The sequence below is a fragment of the Calonectris borealis genome, chromosome 20 (assembly GCF_964195595.1).
Source record: "Calonectris borealis chromosome 20, bCalBor7.hap1.2, whole genome shotgun sequence".
Lineage (NCBI taxonomy): Eukaryota > Metazoa > Chordata > Aves > Procellariiformes > Procellariidae > Calonectris > Calonectris borealis.
In genome coordinates, this window is record NC_134331.1 from 14,207,832 (window position 1) to 14,225,874 (window position 18,043).

General features: G+C 43.7%; 1 protein-coding gene across 15 annotated transcripts in view; it reads right to left on the minus strand.

Annotated features, from left to right (window-relative positions):
• Positions 1–328: 328 nt before the first annotated feature.
• Positions 329–18,043, minus strand: part of UNK (unk zinc finger) — a 45,518-nt gene continuing 27,803 nt past the window's right edge. For 4 of the 15 annotated variants that reach the window (XM_075169977.1, XM_075169982.1, XM_075169974.1 and 1 more), the window contains 8 exons: positions 16,962–17,162; positions 12,659–12,727; positions 11,806–11,980; positions 10,567–10,668; positions 8,860–9,048; positions 5,851–6,032; positions 5,044–5,301; positions 329–4,636 (listed from right to left, as the gene is read on the minus strand). In XM_075169977.1, the coding sequence (XP_075026078.1) occupies positions 4,481–4,636; positions 5,044–5,301; positions 5,851–6,032; positions 8,860–9,048; positions 10,567–10,668; positions 11,806–11,980; positions 12,659–12,727; positions 16,962–17,162 (1,332 nt within the window). In that variant the 3' untranslated portion in view covers positions 329–4,480. The remainder of the gene's footprint in view (positions 4,637–5,043; positions 5,302–5,850; positions 6,033–8,859; positions 9,049–10,566; positions 10,669–11,805; positions 11,981–12,658; positions 12,728–16,961; positions 17,163–18,043) is intronic. The other 11 variants (XM_075169985.1, XM_075169978.1, XM_075169983.1 and 8 more) reach the window with 5 other exon arrangements.

Genomic DNA, 18,043 nt, shown 5'->3' on the forward strand with positions numbered 1-18,043 from the left:
TCAGGAAGAAATTGTTCTTGGTCGTGTGAAAGGGAGAAGGCAAAATTGGCCATGGAGATGAATTCGATCTGTTATTTTGAGGGCTTCACCACACCTCCCCAAGCCCCAGAGCTTGGGAAGCAGGGTTGCACATACACCCCGGGCACGCATGCGCGCGCACACACGCATACACTGCTTTATTATGTATTTTTTTTCTTAGCAAAAAAATAAAAATTTATTGTCCTCTAAAAAAAAAAATCCATCCTGCCCTTGGAAACTGTGACACAGATTGAGTTCTTTCCAGCCCCACATGCAAATTCACTCTGCCAAGAAAAGAGTCTAAACCAGGTTTCCGACAGCCAAAACACATATTTACAGAGTACGAGAGAACGACAGCTGAAATCACAGTTCTATACATGGAATCAACAACACGTTTTACACACCACCGATCACCATTCTGCCAACTTCTACACGGACTAGGGGCGCTTCCGCCCAGTGCCCTTCCTCTTGGGGAAAGCAGGGAAGAGACTGGTCAAGAATTGCCACTGGAAATACTGCAGTGTGTATTATTATTATTTTTCTTAAAACGTATACTGTATTTATTTTGTTTTAACATTGGAAGCTACGGAGTGGGGAAGCCCCAGAAATCTTTCCAATGCAGTCACTAGTTTGCAGGAATACTTCACCTTTAAAATACTAGGTTTTACATCAGTAACATCTATTTTGCTGTTGGCCATCACTCCCAGGATTATTATAATTCTGGAGGAAAAGACTGGTAATATTCTTCCTTCTCAGATGGGGGAAAAGGAGAAAGAGAGGAGGCTCGGAGGCTGGAACAGCAACGAATTATTAAGTCCATTCAGCGTTACAGCTTCCTCACAGGGTAAGGACTTCTCTTCATTGTCTCAGCTGCACAAGCCTTGCAAGTGGCTCAGGTTCAGCTTCAGAGATGTACGGAAAGTGTAAAACCCTTCCGCAGGGGATCAGCTGCAATGACCCCCTTCGGGGGGGATCTGCTTAAGGAAAATGTTGTGCTCCAGCTCGGAGACCTTCCCCTGGCCCCTCCTGTGCCATCGTGTCTTTGCCACAGTCGGCATGCGGCTACATCATCTAAGGCCAGAGATGATCTAAAAGTGGTCCTGTTAGCCCAAAGCGATGCCAAAATTCTTCAGCTCCTGGCGCTCATCTACAGCTCTAGCCTTGCTTTTTGATATCTATCTACCCAGGATAGTGTTGTCTTAAGCCATCTGCTTCTATATTGTTTTTCCATGATAATGTAAAAGTTTATTGACCTTTAAGATACTGCGGTTTCACAACACAATTAAGACTCCCTAAGCCCAGCTCTTAGCTCAGAAGTGTCTGACCTGCACAATTAGTCACCGAGGTCAACACTTCCAAAGCTCCCAAAAATTTGGGGAGGAAAATGTCATGCGATAAGGAGTCTGTGTGAAGAGGCAGGACCCAGACATGTTCAGGGCTGTTCAGCAACCGCCAGCTGGGCTGCTCATCAAGCCTTGTGGACCAAAACTTCGTTTTGAAGCATGACTCGGCCAAAAAAGCCCCCTTAGTTCTGATGTGTTACACACCTCCTGTAAAAGGGAGTTCCCGCTTCAGAAGGAAGCGTGACAGTACATTACAGGGGCTGTACATATTAGCACCAGGTTTATTTCAACAAGACTCTTTACACCATACAGAAGCTGACCACAGACTCCTAAGCCCTAAACACAGTGCTGTGATCACGGTTCATCCTTCCTGCCTGGGGCAGGCAGTAACAACTGCTGGAGTGGGTCAGAAACGCTGCCCTTTCCCCCTGCTCTCACCTCACTCAGTTATGAAATTGTCACAAAAGTGGCCCCCCAAAATATTCACAAAATACGCAAAGATGAAGTTCTCTTTTCCATCTGATGCTTAAGAAAATAATTCACATTTCAGATTTTTTTTTTTTAAAGCAGCAAACAAATTCATGGAAACCTAAATTTAGAAAGTGTTTCTTAAAGAACCAGAGGAAAGCGAGAAACAGTCTATGTGCTTGTGCAAAGAGAGTGCTGAGACACGTTGGGGTGGGGGCAAGGGAAGGGGCTAGTGCTAATTCCTTCAGGCTGTTCTGCCATGAGTGCAGCGTGGCAATGGAAAGTTAAAATTTAAGGGCCACAAACGGGTGAAGTCTTGAACTCTTTGGTCCTTCAGTATAAGTTTTAAAACAGAGAAACTGTTTTACTCAAAAGGGAAAACTGTGCTTTCTCTGGCCTGGAATTTTCCTTGTACCCCCCTGCCTAAGCACGGAAACTGGGGGCAGATATCTCTTCCCCCTAGACCCAACAGCCCCGCATCACCGTGACTGGAAGTCCCATTGAGACAGCTAGAGCTGCCACCCGTGGACAAGTCTCATCTGAAGAGAAGGGACAAAGTGAAGAGCCCCGTGGGAATGGGATGCAGTCACGCAGCCGGGTGCTGGACAGTTCTGAAAAAAGAGGGTTGGCCAAGGGCAGCGTCACCCTGAACAGTCCCACAGGGAGGCAGGAGAGCAGATAAACACCACGCTAATAAAAACTAAGTGTTACAAACCAATAGCCAAAACAGGCTGATCAGCTCTGGTTCTTATAAATATTAAAGACCTGATTCAAGAGTTTATTTCCTACGATTTAAGTTAGTTACAAAAACTTTTTAGTAAATTTTTATCTTAATTGGGCTTTTTCCTCCTCCCCCGACTTTTTTCTTTTTTCCCTTTTTTTTTTCTTTTTTTTTTTTTCTAAAAAAGAAATGTTCACGTATTTTAATAAAAGGTCTTTCCTTAAGATCAGACCAAGGCAGATGCGCTGCCCCATGGCACAGACATTCAAAGGCTATAACCAAACAACATAGCCACAATAGTCACTCAACAGTGTCTCTCCATAAAAAAAAAAAAAAATTTAAAAAACCTGATGCTAGTTACAATAAAATACACATGGAAAAAAAAAGCATTTTTACCAAAAAACCTAAAAACAAGTTAATGGGAAAAACATAAAAAAGAACTACACAGAGCTGCACTTAAGAGATCATCTGGGAATGCATATTAACTCCTTCCATGTAAAGGAAAGGTGGAATTACGGAAGCAAACCTAATTATGTCTCTGCATTAAATATGAAGCTTTCTGAGAGGCTCTGGTAAAAATTCAGTTTTCCTACACCAGTGGGCTGCTGGAGGTTCCAGTGCTTTTCCAGGTCAGGGAGGGGTAGCACAGGCAGCATCCCTGTGCAAAATAAAAATGTTTAGTCAGCTGAGTGGCCTTTTGGTTGAGATCCCAGCAGGTTACTGCAATCCACCTGATGTAAAAATCCAATGGACACGCTAGTAAAGAAAGTCACAGGAAAGCTCAGCTACTGGACAGGTCTAAACTGGTGGCATTTCTTTGCCATGCTGGACTTTCTCTGTCATCACAGACATACATGATCTCTAGCATGAGGGCTTCTGGACCCAGTAGTCCGCAAACCACACTTGAGGCGCTGACACAGGCAACATAGACTCTGTTCAACAGCGTCCTCAGACTACCTGGAATTGTTTCAAGCGTTTCAGCAGTGACTATGAATCAGGTCCCCGTGGATAAAACAAAATTAATCTAGTCCGAAACAGTAAAAAGTCTCTAGACAGCCACCAGACAAAGGGGTGCCTGGAGAGAACTAACCTCTGCATCCATATTTCTTTCATAAAGGGCTTTAGCTGACACAAGGGCAATACTTCTAAGGCTGCTCAGACCTGGAACATGTTAGCTGTATCAGCAACGAACGCTAGTCACTGAATTTTGGGGCTTGGCTTGCTCTAGGTCCAATACATTTTTTTCCCCTCTTTTCTTCTTTTCATACAAATATACAAAGAGTGTAAAAAAATTTAAAAAGCGAACTTTGCTGATTAAATGACAGACAAAGTTCCTGCACATTCAGAGATCGGCAACGTGAGGCCCACCAGGCAGGCACCCAGCGGAGCTTCCATCAGGGAGGACGGCTTTAACCAAGCTGGGTCAGTGAAAGAGCAGGGAGACCGAAGACATGAACAAGTCATTTCAATCCACCTCCATTCTCCCCGTGATCTCAACTCTTCCTCTGGAAAGCACATGGAAGCCCCTCTTGCCCACTCTAAATCCTTCTGGAAATAGTCAAAAATTTGTTATCACCTAAATAGAAAAGAGGAGAAACACAGACTCTGCAAATGGCCCTTTGATCTGTATTAAAAACAGCTCTCAAAGTTCCTCAAGAGTTAGAATTAGTGGGGCATGGGTGAGGGGCAGTTTAGATACGGGTTGTAAAATATTAAAAAGTGCTCTGCAACTAATTTTTGTTTTATGTGTGTATGTGTGTGTGTGTGCATATATATACATACACAAACATGCACATACACACACATATATACATATATATACACATATATATACACATACATATATATATGTACACATACATATATATGTACGTATGTATAAAGTTAAAAAGTTCTATGCGATATGATTAGAACAAGTGTCCTTGGAAGGTCACGACTGGAGAGAGTGGGGCCTGTTGGGATGGCAGATGGGGCACTCGCCCTCCTCGGCGCACGTTTCACACAGCACTGCGTGTTGGCACGGTAACACCACCCGGTTCTCCTCCTGACACTTAAGGCATTTCACTGACTGCACCTGAAATACCGCCTGCAAGAGAAGGGGACAGGGCAAAACGTAAGCATCAAAGTCACAAAGCAAAAGGGCTCCCGTCCTGTGCTACGCAGTTTGGGGAAGAGCAAGGAGGCAGCAGGGGAAGGACTTGCAGCTGTCTGCCCATTCATCTTCTGAAGCAAAAGCAAAGCGGCACAGCACGACGTCTTTTAGGACCTTTAGGATCAACAGAGCAGCTTTGATTGACTTAAACTCTGTACTTCAGGCACAAAGAAGAGGGAGGTATTTTCCTGTAAGCTAGCTAAAACTCACTTTGGCTACATTCACATGGAATTGCTTTGATAGGCTGCTGGTTTCTGGCTGTATTAAAGAAAAGGGAAAAAAGCTGCGATCTGTAGGAGCAGAGAGACCAAGGCCCTGCCCTGCAAGTCCCTGGCACTCACCTTATCGACTTTCTCCAGGTTTGCCCGCAGCTGTTTCTGAAGGGTGTAAAGCGAAGAGAGCGAGAGCGTTTCCAGGTCAGAGAAGGAACGCAGAAACTGAGGGTCCTGGCCTGTGTGGATCCTCTCCAGCTCCTCCTGCAGTTTCTTCACTTGCAGCTCCAAGGCTTCCCTCTGCTCCCGGGCCAGTTCACATTCCATGTTAGCTGTGTTGGCACGATCATTTGCCTCCTCTGCCTCCTTTTTCCAAGCATCACAAGCCTACAAGTTCCAACAAAGAGGGTAAAAGCAGCAGTCTGAAAACTTGGTCAGCCTCCACGAGAGAATCCCAGGCAAAAACATCCGTTTCCATACATTGCTCACCAGGAGCATGCTCTGTCCAGTCTGCCCTGTTCCCAAATTCTGAAACACCCTTGGAGCTTCGGTTCAAAGCGCTGCTCATTCCAGATACCTCATCCGATTAGGCTGTGGTTCTACAGATTTGGCTCACACCGTTAAGGGGATGAACTTTGCATACCGGCAAATTGTCACGGATCTAAGTCAACTGGCAGGTCTAAGAGAGCGTCAAGCACTTCAGTGCATCTGTTCTGACACCTGGCCTTGCACTTCCAGCATCTGAACACATCAGGCACAGTGTTTCAGTCCCTCTTTCCAAGGGAGAAGAAAGAATAAGAATGCTCAAGAGAATCTGTTTGTAAAACCTACAGCTCTTCCCATCACCTCAATGTCTGGAAAGCTCCTGTTGAAAGGCTGACACCCCCCTACTCCTTTACGCTCCCTAATCCCTCTTCCCAGGAGTTGCCCAAGTACCTGTTTGGCTTGTTTCCAAGACTCTTCCCACTGCTTTATTGTGCCATTGGCTTCATCCAGTTCTTGTCGTAGCCGTGCCAGCTCCGCAGCACCTGGACCTGACAGAAATGCAGGTGAGGTACTGGGCGAAAAACTCCCCGAAGCAAAGTGTTCCCATATGCTGCTGTTCATCCCATTTAAACCTGTTTCACAGGGAAATAGAGAGGGTTATGTCACAGGTGCTGGCAATTTCCCCATTTCCTCCCTACCCCTGTGAAATCCAGGATTCAAAAACGTGTACATAGGAAAGAAAAGATCATCTTAAAAATGACTTTCATCCCCAGGACCCAGGAGTCTGTCATAGACGGACTTTATAGGGGAAGTTTCACACCATTAGGCCTCATCTTTAATGATACAGGGAGGACCGAAGAAACTGAGTGGAGGCAACTTTTGAATGAGGCTGGTTTTAGAAGCATCTATTTTATAGCAGAGCTGACTACCAGCTTGAATCGCCCTTCTCATATTGAGAACCTCTGAACTGCTTACTACCTTCCCACTTTTCTGTGCAGCACAGCCATCAGCGTTGGCGAACGGATCGGTTCACACAGCCAACCCAGGTGGTGCTTCCTCCCACGTTATACCCTAAGAAAACTTCTGGTTTTGTCTCCTCAGCTTGGTGCTTAGGAAAGGAGTCTCGCTTCCCAAACAGTGAGACTAAAATGCGCCAACATCATTACTGTTTGCATATGCAAGAAACAGCACTAACTGGAAAACCCTGTTTATAAACAAGTGGAGGCGACAGTATATACACATCAGCTTCACCCCCTGCAGAGTTCTAGCATAAAGCTAGTGACTGGCACCAGAGAAGACCAACTAACCAACCACTTCCCTACTTTAGCTTGTTCAAATAATTTCTCTTTTCCGGAAGAAATTCAAGGCTGAGGAGACAAAGCAGTAGAAAACCAGTTGTAAACAAAACTCACTATTTTTCACAGGCTCCGAGGTTTGTACTCTTTTAATAACAAAAATATTTTTACTTAAAATAAGCATCCACACTTTGCACTCAGGGGAGAACTAGGAGGAAAAGCTCATATTGAGACAGAGCTACTGAGTGATGTGGACATTCCTAAATCTAGTTTCATTTAATAATTCTGCTGATCTCACAGCAGCCGAACTGACTGCGTCTGCAAGCAAGCCCTGGAGCAAATGGCCTCTCACTGAGGGCTAACCCAGCACCACTTACTTCCCATTTAGTACCAGCCAAGACACAAACAGTTACAAAAAATACCGCTGAAAAATAGTAACTCGTCTTCACTAAAGGCTTAGGTGCATTAACAAGTCATTTAGCAGAACAACAAGGGCTCTTCACTGGCTCAAGCCACTTACCATGGATCTATTTCAGCTGCTCTGAAGCATGCTCCGTTGAGAGCAAGAAGTTTTAATAGAACCTCAACTCACATTTTGTTTTTGAAGCTCCAGTTTTCTTGAAAGGGAATCTAGCAGTAAGCAGGACGCTGGCAAGCCACAAATTCTGCCATAATGCTGACCAAGCTTATCTCATCATTTCTTTTTACTCTCTCCACCTGCTGTTCTCATTTCACCTTTGAAGTAGCAAGCCCCTTTGGTCAGGAATGCCTTCTCTGCACATTTTGCATCTAGCACAGTGGGAACTAGCCTAGGACTAGGTATTTTTAACTCATTTGCAATACAAATAAGTAATAACTACACAGACTACACAATAATTTATATGCATTCAGGAAGTCACACGGAATAGATAGATTCCAGATTCCCAACTGCTAGGTTACTATTTAAACCTCAGCAAAAATTGTTTTGTTGTATTACAAGAAAATATCTAACTTTTTTCTTAAAAATCAAGTATTTCAATGCATTTGTGAACTTCTTGCATTTCTTTGTTTTTTTTTATAATTACATAGTCAATACAAATATAACTGCTTAACTTGTTTCTTCTGAAATGAAAAGCAGGCCTTAGCAGCAAGTTTTCCTTTTCTTACTGAAATTGGGATGAACAGCCAGCCTCAACACTAATTAACAGCAGAGATACCGTCTGATGTCTCTCTTCTTATTACAGTAATTGTAAAAGCTGTTAAAGCCAAACACATAGCAATCACAAGGCATGGAAGCATGCAAACAAGGGATGCAGTTACACAGATTAGTGCATGCACAAATAGATTACAAAAGCATGTAATAATTTTATTTGGTTAAGCTGAATATTAAAGTGTATCTCAGATTTGAAGAAGCATTTATGTCTAGTATCGATAGAGAGAACTAATATTTACTGTTACTAACAGAAATCAGCAAAGCCAGTGTCACTGTAGCTTTAAGCCCATCAAATAGTTTTATATCTCAAGGTAACCCTGCGTCTTAACAATAAAATAGATTTGGCCCCTCAGTTCCCATTCTGTCTGGGAATTTCTCATCCCTTCATAGTCCCTCATACAGGAAACAGATCCTCAAGATGGTGGGCAGAGGGGGGGTAGGAAAGGAGCAAAGGGGACAAAGCTGGAACTCTTCTTGCAAAGTCTGTACTGCAAAACTGTGTGCAGAGTGCCGAACAGGAGAAAAAAGTACAATGACCCAAGTCTGCTCTAGACCTCCCAGAAGCCAATCTGACCTACTGGCAGTCCCAAGGGCAAACTGCAATCCCCACCTCAACTTCGCAAAGCTGAGGACCCAACTCTGAGTTTTATGTCAAGTGAAATCTCAGCACAGCATTGCTGGCAGGAAAAGGCAGAGCTCTTTTCCCTGAAAGGCATCATCAGAGCAAATCATTTAACCTATCTGTCTCTTTTTCTCAGTCTACAAACATGGCAAGTAGAGGGAATTGCTCCCTTGTTCACAAGATATTAGCTGATTTTTGGTAAAGCAGCTTCTAGTACTGTTGCTGTTCTCATGGGAAGAGATACAAATGGCAGCAGTGAAATAATACATTAAAATTAAAGCTAACTTAAATGAAAATACTTACATGGCACAGACAGGCATGTACATGGGACACACACACTGTGCATTTACCTAATGATCCATGAGAAGCTGATGTCCCCAGGAATGTGTTTTCTGATTGGCTTAAGTGTCCCTGGGGCTGATGGAGGAAATGCGATGAGAGGCTGACTGGTGGAGACGGAGAGGCAGAGTGAAAGGAGGCAGAGCTTCCAAGGGACCCGGGGATATTTACAGGAGCAGAACTTTGCAGCAAACTCCCACCTGGACAAAGAACACACAGAGAGGATGGCTATGTGTGACCATGAAGTATGGGCCAAAGCACAGTGCAGGAGTTCAGAGCAGAAGGTGTTAGCTTCCCTCTCTCCTTCCTAAGCCCCTCGGGATTCCCTCTGCTTCTCATCATGTTTCATTCCCCTCGCAGCCTTTAAGAAGAGCACTGAAGCTGCTGTCCCATGAACCACGTAGGTTAAGACCCTCCAGAGTTCAATGGACTACTCTTTCATCGGCCAAAGCAACAAAAGGTTTTCTGAGCAGAGTTCAGTCCCTATCAGTCCAGAGAAGATGAATTTGGTATCTGGTGAAATACTGTGTAATGAAAAATTCACTTCTAAAACATATGCCTCTGCCTTTAATACTTCCAAACAACCTGTAGTGAGAAGACAGTCATGCTGGATCAGGTCACGATCTTAACCACCAAAAATCAGTGACTAGCTTTAGTCATTTTAGACATACTTGAGTGCCTGGATCTATCAGTAATAAAAAACCCCAAATAAACAAAAGCCCAGCCTCCAAAGACATCACACTTCCCTTACACAAGAGGTCATTCTGTCTGCCACACACAGATTGAGGGAGATCTCGGCCCTGCTCCCCACTCTCTCCTGATCTTCCTCCTTAGAAGATTACCAGGTAACACCCAGACCTGACGTGAACAGAGGGAAAGGCAGCGTGGAGGATCTCTAAGCCACTGCAGATGGGCAGCGGCAGAAGGAGGGCTATCAGCAGACATGCACAGTAAACTCCCCAACCAGGCTCTTATCTTTGGCAGGGAAGTGGAAGCGATATTCTTTAGGGTTCCTTCCACAGGTCCCTTCCTACCTCAGTACAACTCCAGGCAGTGTAGTTCCCTTGCAAACCTTCAGAACACCAAAGTCAGCTCTCATTCAAAACCTGTCTTATACAGCAAGGCTAGCCAGAAACTACAACCACTTCCAAAAAGCTATGAGACATTTAGTTTTTCCTTGGACACTCATTAGAGACAGGTACAGGTACAACCTGTACCATCTTAGCCTACCTCCACATATTAAAATGAGACAGACATTACAGGAATCAAATCAGCAGACCGTGATGACACTCTGTGACAGATGGATAGCGTTACCAGGTCAGTGAGTTTCTTGTTACTGCTAGGGAGAGTTTTCTGCTTAAGATGCAAATCATTATTCTTTGGCCTGTTTTTAAAGGTATGAGATGCCTTCTAGAGTCCACTTACACACTTAAGGGGGGGGAGGGGGGAAAAAAAAAAAAAATCAAGCAAGTCCCATTCAGTCTCAAGAAACATCCCAAAGACACCTGGGCCCAATGGCAAGAACTCAGCTCTGCTAGTCAATAAGGGCAAGCTTTCACTTTAAAGATGCTCAGCGGTTGCCAGAGTTTGTTATAATTGCTGTTTTAACCAATGTTATTTTGGGACTGGTTTTAGAGCTTTGCTGGGCTGGCTCCACTGAGGTGACTGGGCAACACTGCTTGGCAGAAGATAAAGAAAGCTCTGTTGCTTTCATGTACCTATCATGATGCCACTCGTGTGGGGCACTGTGCTGCTGTCAAATGTCTTCTCCAGGGCAGCCACTCCGAATTCATTCAGGTCCAGGTCATCCAAGGCAGACTCTGCCAGACACAGAGGTACCAATTATGTTATAAAGGACCAACAACTTCAAGAGATAGGATGGCCCAAAGAGCCTACATGCAGAGGAGCCTTCGCTCTCTATTTGTCAGTCTGCACAGCCCTACTCTCCGCCCTGTGCAACGCTGTTCTTAAATGGTTTGGCAGAAGTGTCATGGGCAGCTTTTCAGTTCAGGTTCTTTTGCCTGATCTGATTTCTTTTTGTCTCAAAGTATTCCCAAGTGTTATATGAAAACAGAAATTTGATGAAGTAACAGCAGTTCCCATAAGTCTTCCCCAAACTGCTCTTTCAAGTCTCTCCATAATATGCAGTAACACTGGCTTATGACATGTCTGGGTCTGGCTTGTGCTTTGTCCCTACTTTGCTGAAGAGCCACTCAGGAAAGAAATACCAGTAGAAGGGAACACTTGAAAATCATCTCTGAGGTTCAAAGATGGGGTAAAATAAAGAAAGTTTATGAATGCCTGCAAATGTTACATCTATTTGAACATGCCTCATGGCTAATCATGATTAATATAATTCCATCCCACACATGCCTACTCATTTCTATAATTATTTTTTAACAAATTAGTGAGATCACCTCAGAAACGTTAGATAAAAAAAAAAACCACAACCAGGTGACCAAAAAACCTGTACCTATACAAAAGGAGTGATTCCACTCTCTGGACTCTCCTGTTCTTTTTCTTACAGCCTCTGTCCCACACTCTATGAAGGACAAGTCCGTGCAATCTACCTGGTGCTAGCCCTTGCTATAAAATTGACATTTAGAATGTAAAGGGTTGTAACTGTGGAAAATACCTCTCTGGTTTCCTGCCTACTCCAAGATCTTTGTCACTTTGACAAACCTAAAACTAAGGCCCTTTACACCATCTGACATTCTGAATAAGTGGCTCGAAGGCCTTCGGTTGGTCCCACGGCTGAATTTCATCTGTAATGACCTGCACAAAACATCAGATGTGTCACAGTCACAGAAAAAGCTTACAGCCTCAGGAATCTGCCAACACCGACAGAGACGAAAAACTGGAGTTCACTGGAACACCCATGACTATTCCAAGTCTCATACCTGGTGATCCACATCTGAGGAAGCCCCTATTAGCATAAGTAAAAAAGGCAGAATTACCTATGACAGACTCAACGGTGTCACTGGTTGGGTAGAAAGGAAGGGCATTGGCATTCATGCCTGGTATGCTGCTGGTGCCAGCAGGGCTTGGTGGCGTTGCAGCCAGACTGGACGTGATACTAGAGGAGATGCTGGATGTCAGCGGGCTCCCCACTGGGAGAATACCCAGTATGTCCTGAAACAAGAGTTTTAAAAGGGAAAGAGGTAGGAAATAAAACATTTTTATAGAAGAATCCCCTCAGAAGCATGCAGGAACGAGCCAAAGATCAGCAGCAAACCTGTTCCTGCTTGCTTCCAACCTGACAGATGGCTGTTGCTACTACTGGGCTGGGGGTGGGGGAGAGATTAACAGCTTTTCTTTAATTTCTGCCGACTGTTCTCCGTTCCCTGCCCCCCTCCCCAGTATCACAAACATCCTTCAGGCTGCCCCAGAATTAACTCCTGTGACCCACAGGTTGCATGCAATCATAGGGATGGGTCACACAATCACTCAGACTTAGTTCAGCACACGACTTAGAACCTGATATGAAATTCTCTTTGCCGAATCCTTGAACTTAGATGACTCCAGAGATTCATTCCAGCTCAATTTTCTGTAATTTGGAGACTCTCTCCAGCACAGTCCAGGCCTATGAATCTATCTTGAATTCACACAGGTCTAGCCATTCACAAACAACCCCTCCAGCAGATCATCCCATCTTCATAAAGTAATCCCTCAAGCTGAGCAACCCTAATGGTGTCTGGACTGTCATTTACTCCCCGCAGAGTTGTCTGGATCCACAGAGATTTCTCGTGTCCTTGTCTGTGATGGTGTGAGCACTGAGCTAGGTTCAGAGCCCTGCTAGCAGTACCGTACCTGTTTGGGCTGTAACAAAGGTTGCTCCTGGCTCCTGTGTTCCAGTGAGTGGGACTTCATTTTTGCTTGCTGCAGTAAAGAAACAGAACAAAAGATAAGCAGAGGGATTAGCAGCAAAATTAAAAATGGCTGACTGCTGGCTTTAGAGAGGCATGAGAAACACCATCCCCTCCTCTCTCACAGCCTGCTCTGGGCACTAGAGAATTCAGAGAGCGGGAAAGCAGAGCAAACTGAAAACACTTCAAGTAATTTGCTTTCTATATACCAAGACATCACTCCTAGAGTTATGCAAGGACTTGTCACAATTACATTTGACTTCAATGCTGCTATAAGTCCTCTGCTAGCACAAAAGACATCTTAAGAACCAAGACCAAAAATGAATTATTTCGCCTTGCTATAAATAACTCATCAGCCCTATAGTATCTAAAAGAAGGGCCAGAAATGGTGGGAGGCACACTACATTTTAAAATTATGTAAACATTTTTCAGCTTTGGGAAAATAAAGTACGTAGATTATGTTTTCCCCTCAAACTTCTCCAGCTCCCAGCTAGGACTACAATGTAAAATAAAGTGATAACTAACCAATTTTAAAAGCAACATCATCAAAACTGATTTTTAAAAAAATCTTTCCCCCATCCATTAACATAGAGAGCTCAAACCTATAAAACATAAGTGAGATCAAGGCTGTCTGGAATTGCAAAACTGCATGAATACCAACATACATTTAGAATTCCACTATCCAGCCTAAAAATTCAGCTTGAGGACCTTCCTGTACTATATCCTTAACGGATATCAACCCTCTTGCCTCACAACATCAGTCAATTCTGAGCTACAATAACCAGAGCTGGGAAGGAAGTGGCCTCTTGAGCTTGTCACTGTGCAACGGTCTGTTCCTCCCATGCTGATATATGCGTAAGGCACAGGGAGATCAATCACACCCTCCGGGCACAGAGAGGGAGCAAAAAAGTGCTGAGAGTCAGGCTGCTGGTTTACTCGCTCTCCAAACCCCCCAGTCTGAATCAGAGACATATTCCACGCACAAAGTCCGCTCAATCGTTTTTATCGCAAACGCAGGCAGTCACCATCTCTGCAGGGGAGATTCAGGCATGATGTACAACAGCAGCGCATGAGACCCCACGCTGACCTGAAGAGATACGCCTTGACTTTTTGGCTTAAACAGGCTTATGAAGAAGATAAATGATTGCTGGAGAGGGATGACATAACCAGATAGGCAAAAGAGCAGCAGAAGAATTCATCCCTTGGTTTTACTTAATTAAATCATTTTCTCTGCTCAACTGTATGCCTATGGGCAGATGGGGAGGTCAAAGCCTGGCAAACAGGCAGTTGAGATATGGACGCAAAGATCCTTCTGCAGAGGGTACCATTCTCTCATGCTTCGCTGAACAACATACAGTGCGTTTACATACAGCAAAACTACCACTGAACCGATCACAGGCTTGTTTTCCTTTGTGTGCAATAGATGTGTTACGTTAGTGCATCTGTGTGTGTCTGATAACACGCCTGTTAGATTATCCAACGTATCCCTACCCTGTTTGACACTCATCTGAACACAAGATGTGCTATCAGCAGACGTCAGAAGCTAAAGTGAAGGCACGTATGCAGCCATGCCCCCACCGCTGAGAGGCTTCCTGCCAATGTAGCTAGCTGGCTCTGGTGCAGTTAAGTCTTACTGGAAGGTTTTTTTTCCTTAAGGAGGAGAAAAAGTGAACTCATTTCTAAGCTAGTCTCAATTTCCACTGCTTTGAATTCATGTAACACCAGTGAAAAATGGAGCAAACCGATTGTCATCACTAAGCCCGTCTCCTTTAGTTCTGAATAACATTAAAAAGGGCATACATCAAGACAGAAATTCAAAGGGCAGGCTGAAATTCTCCAGTTCACTCTGTTGCAGTCAGGAAAGAAAACAGGGGACATAAATTACGAGTGAAACAATGTTTTCTGACCAGCATGGAACAAACCTACTGTACTGTGTGTCACGACTTAGCAACACCTCCTGGTCGTGGCACTCAAGTCCTTCCAGCGCAGCCAGCATTTTCCCAGCTTGCTAAATCTTTTGGGACTCAGGAAAAGTATTTTTAGCTTTAACTGCTGGCTCAGCCTTACCACAAACTATGTGGAAGCTATTACACAGAAGGTGCATTTTTCATTCTAATAAGATAGAAACTATTTGTACTAATTCTACAGCGGAAAAATGACAAGCCTATTGCAGAGCTGAGCCAGAGTGTCTCTTAAGTTTTCAAATATGAGTGAACAAGGTTAAATGCCTAATTATTGCTCTAATTTACAGGCTATATGAGAATCTCTGGTGCCCACTGCAGCCAAAGGGAATTACAGAGAATTTAAAAAAGTAAGTAATTATAGATGAAAAGAAAATTAAATCAGGACACTTATGAGACACCTAATTTTGTCTGTAGAAGCCTAGCGTAAGGCAACTGTGATTACTTCCATCTATATCTTAATAGCTATTTATTCCAGTCATTTAATACAGGTTTTTGCTTAATTAAAGCCACATGAGTAAGAAGCTACCTAAATACAGTATCTTTGTAGCACAGCCTGGACTTCAGACATAAATGCTCATCATCGGGCCCTCCTTTTAAAAGTCCTGTTCATGCTCCGTCCCCTTTCTCCTTGGCTTTGGCTTGCTGCTCATTTTCTCCAAAGCAGGGCCTCCCTGGCACCCTGCCTCTGCTGGCAGGAATCAGGGGTTCTCTCAGTCCTTCGGCTTTGGGTTCACTCCTCCTTTGCAGCAGAGGCAATAAAGAACGAGCACATGTTTTTTCTTTTGTTTCTAAAGAACTGCTACAAGCTGCTGTGCCCACAAGAACTGCCAGGATCGCAGCATGGTCTGCTCTTTACCCCCAAAGCCATGTTGCATCAATTTGAAATTTCCTAAGCCACATCCACATTAAGCAAGACAATGAAAGCATTTATAAGAAAGCGTACATGCATATAGCTTAATCTGTATTTGTCACTAAATCATTTTAATTAGACTAAACAGTGTTCAAGACTGGTCCTACTGCAAAGTTTGGTCATATTTTCCCGAAGTTGGAAAAATAAATAAAACAAAACCCACAGAGTCTGCTTCTAAATCCAACTACTTTATGCAAGATCTTGTCTGGACGGGGTATTTCCACTGTTTTCTCACAGCAGTGCAACACTAACGCAGCAGGATAACCTTATTAAAGCTAGCTTCCTTAATTTTACAGACAAGAGTTTAAATATAGCCAGGTTGAAAGCAGCATTTCTTGTCATCTCTGTTTTCAAGCAACATAGACCAGGTATTTTTATTCCTTTTTATATTTTTCTTAAAAGGAACTTGTAGGAAATATTTTTGCAGGCACCTCTTCATAAAAGTAGCTATTCCTTCCCCTAAATTGAGATGTTGTTCTATTACATTTACAAACCCAATGAGGAATAAAAACGGAGACCCAAGCTTTGGGTTGGACTCAGCTGACTTGGAAGGGATGGTGCAGAGAAACTATTAATTGTAACATCAAGATAGGAAATTCACAATAACAAGTTGACTGTGGAGAAGCTCATGTGTGGCAGAAGAGATGGAAGAGACTGTTCTAGGCTTAGCAGTCTGAATAAGGCATGACACCAAGACGGAGAAGACTGAGGAAGCAGCAAGGCAAGACTGGGATATCCAAAAGGGGTAAGAGGGAATGTCATTAGAGATGTGGGTTGGGTAAGATTGCAGAGGGTTCTTCAAATGAGAATGAGGAATTCAAATTTTATACAGAAGCTACAGGAGAGAGTCAAGGATCAGAATGATACAGCCAGAGAAGCAAGAGACAACTAACATGACATTTTTAATACATCGGAAAAATGAAGGGTGAAAACAGAAGACAAACCAAGTCACGGAGATCAAGATAAGAGTTCGGAGTGAGAACAGAGAAGGAGGGATGAGTTTCCATGAGACAATACAGCAAAAGAAACAGCGACTCTTGGCAAGGACCTAAATATGGAAAAAGAAAGAGCAAGAAGTGATATGTGGGAACTACCCAGGGTCAACATAGGACAGAAGTTGTGAGGGATTACAAGCAGCAGCTCGACTTCTACAAACTGAGTGTGTGATGGCAGCTAGGCAGACAAGAACAGATGTAAGATGGAAGAGACTGGAAGGGAGGCTGAAAGCAACAGCAGGGATCTGAGAACTGCTAATGAGAATAGTGCTTTCTCATTTTTGTTCCTTGAAAAATAAAAATACATTCAAGCTAGACTGGGCAATTTCTCATTCCTCCTCATCCCCCCAACTCTTTCAGCCAATACTCCCTACTAACCTGGCATTTGAAACTCTTCAAATACTCGGCCCCCACCTGATCTTCTCGCTCAAACCCCGGTGCTTTCTTGTAGCTGCCAGCTGCTGTTACAGAGTCTGGAGGAAAACCAATGGTCTCCAAGCTGTGTGGCTTTCCAATGGCACCAGGAGGAGACCCACATATATTAGATGGGCTTCCGAGACTGCTGTTCCTACAAAGAATCTAACAGAAGGAACAAGTGTCAGGAAAGTACAGCCAGCCAGGAGCAGCGACTCGAAGAGGAGAGGCATCCCACGGAAGAGCTCGTTCACTTCACTGTTTGTGCATCGATTATACTGACAGTCAACACAAGCATACAAGCTTCCAGTAAACAGTAATTAAAAACCAGGAAAAAGCTCCAGTAGATACTGGATTTATACAGTCCCACAATTATGGTTTTACTGCCATTACTTTGTACTGGAGTGCAATCTTATAAAAACCAACCTACAGCTCTAGTGACATTTATTCTTTTTGAGGCCTCAGATATGACTGATCAAGTTGCCAAACCTGAGGAAAACTCTCTTTGCTTTCCTTAGGCTACAGAGGATCCTGTCTGCGCCCTGAGTAGTAGCGTGAAGCCTGGAAAACTGTTGTGGCAGTCAGAACAACCAAGCATATCTGAGCTACGTGTAATACTGTATCTTTCGCTTTCCAGTTGGAAATCTGAAAGTTTTAATGCAGGCACAAGCCAAGTATCAATAGCTGCATTAAAAAACCCACGGATTTCCAACAGTTCCATTCTTTGGACTAATATCAGGGATCACAACCACATGCAACAAGGCTAGTTTTGCACTGTAGATGAAGTCACAGACAGCAGCAAAGGAGATTAAGACAAGTTTTAGAGAAAGCGCCTACCTGGATCAATGCAGGTATCCCATTTCTCTGGGACAAGAAATTATTTGCCTGCACTGGCAAGCATGACTGTGCTTCAGACAACATTTAGACAGCTACTGCTACCACAGATTCAAATGTGGCACAGTCTGGGCTAGCATTAGAAAGAAGGAGCATCCTACAGTGTTTTGATTTTATTTTTATACAGACATTCTGCTGTCCATGCTTCCCTA